This window comes from Salvelinus fontinalis, chromosome 18 (assembly GCF_029448725.1).
Source record: "Salvelinus fontinalis isolate EN_2023a chromosome 18, ASM2944872v1, whole genome shotgun sequence".
NCBI classification, from domain to species: Eukaryota; Metazoa; Chordata; class Actinopteri; order Salmoniformes; family Salmonidae; genus Salvelinus; species Salvelinus fontinalis.
The window spans coordinates 35,590,102-35,591,645 of NC_074682.1; the positions used below are offsets into that span (position 1 = coordinate 35,590,102).

The following is a 1,544-nucleotide window of genomic DNA, read 5'->3' on the forward strand; positions in this document are numbered from 1 at the left end:
TCAAGAACATTTTCTCAGCATTGCCAGGCCTATATTTCAAACCATGAAAAAAAAACAGAATCTGTTCCAGTTGATCAACTCTAATTATTGATATTTACCTAGCTTGTATTGTTAACCTCAACAAGTACTCAAATATTCCCAGGTACCAATCACACAACTTCACACAGTAAATTAAGAAAACAGAACAACATACAATAATTATATCAAACATTGTGTAGAATAAAGCTGTGACATCACATAGGGGTTCACCATGACATGTACATGTTTCTTTATTGCAGAAGATGAATTGTAATGTTGGAATATCATTTATTTTGTTATGTCAATCATATCTCTTTTAACTGTTTTATTGCATTTTTTTGCTCATTCTTTAGGTGGTTTCCGGTATGCTTTGCACCACAGGGACAGTTCAGGTGGACAGAGAATGTCTGTCACAGACACCTTGAAGAGAGAGAGAGGGGGTTGAGGAGGGGGAGGAGATGTAAGTCATCATTGGTGGTATGGGTTTGGTGGGGGCAGATGTAAGAAATTGTCCCTTTCCATTTTTCCTCCTTAACCTGCTCTCGATTATAAAATCTAAATCAATAACAATACTTGCAGTTTTTCCTTAGAAAACAGATGAACAGGAATAATGACAATGCTTTATGTAATTCAGCTGGTGAAAGAAAGTCCTCCAATGTTTTTTTTAAAATCGAAGATGTTTCTTTTTTATTTCTTAATTTTTTATTAATGATTTTGTCCTACTGTCTGTGACTGTAACTTTAACTGTGCTGCTCTCCCTCCCCTCGTGTCCCTAGGGTGGGTTTATCAGGAGCAGGATGTCTGCATCCACACCCTTGTGTTTGTCCCCCCCCCCTCCCCCGTGGGGTCCGGTCTCATACGGTGGTGACCCTCATGACCACCTCGCGGTTGGATGTGGCTCTGATGCGAGGGTTGCTGGGCCTCAGCTGGCTGAGGATGTGCAGGATGGTGTAGCCACAGTGGTGGTTGAGAATAGTCCTAACACGCTGGCCCACCCTGTCAGCCGTGGGGAGGGTTTCGTGGGGAGGGTTTCGACCCCCACGCCCCCCACCCTTGCCGCTGGAGCTGATGGGGTCGCCCAGGTCCTTGGCTTTCTCATAGTTCAGTACTTTCCACTGCTGGTTCACTGCCTGCCAGCGCTTAAAGATCCGGTACACTGACGATCCCTCGTGGATTATAAGGCCTGGAGAGAGAATCCAGACAGACATGAAAATTAGGGAGGAGTAAGAGAGAGAGTGAGAGAAAGAGGGAGAAGAAAGAGAGCACAGGTATGAAAGTGAGAGAAGCATGAGTGATACAAGTGGTAGGAGAAAGAGAGACGGTGAATAGAAGAGAGATGGAGGGAGGCAAGCAGACAGAGAGAGGTGAAAGATTGCAGAACGTGAATGGCCAGACAAAGAGAGAAACAGATGAAAGGACACAGAGAAAGACAGAGACGGGAGAGAAAGTAAGAAAAAACACTTTCAAGCAGAAATTATCATAGGCTACCTTTGCACAAGTGTGCTGTAAATATTTAAACAGTCTGG

At 43.9% G+C, this 1,544-nt stretch overlaps 1 protein-coding gene across 1 annotated transcript in view; it reads right to left on the reverse strand.

Moving 5' to 3' along the window:
- Window positions 1–240: 240 nt before the first annotated feature.
- The window catches only part of LOC129815415 (E3 ubiquitin-protein ligase MARCHF9-like), a 45,960-nt gene continuing 44,656 nt past the window's right edge, over window positions 241–1,544 (reverse strand). Inside the window, exon 4 of the mRNA XM_055869214.1 lies at window positions 241–1,201. Within this exon, the coding sequence (XP_055725189.1) occupies window positions 873–1,201 (329 nt within the window). The 3' untranslated portion in view covers window positions 241–872. The remainder of the gene's footprint in view (window positions 1,202–1,544) is intronic.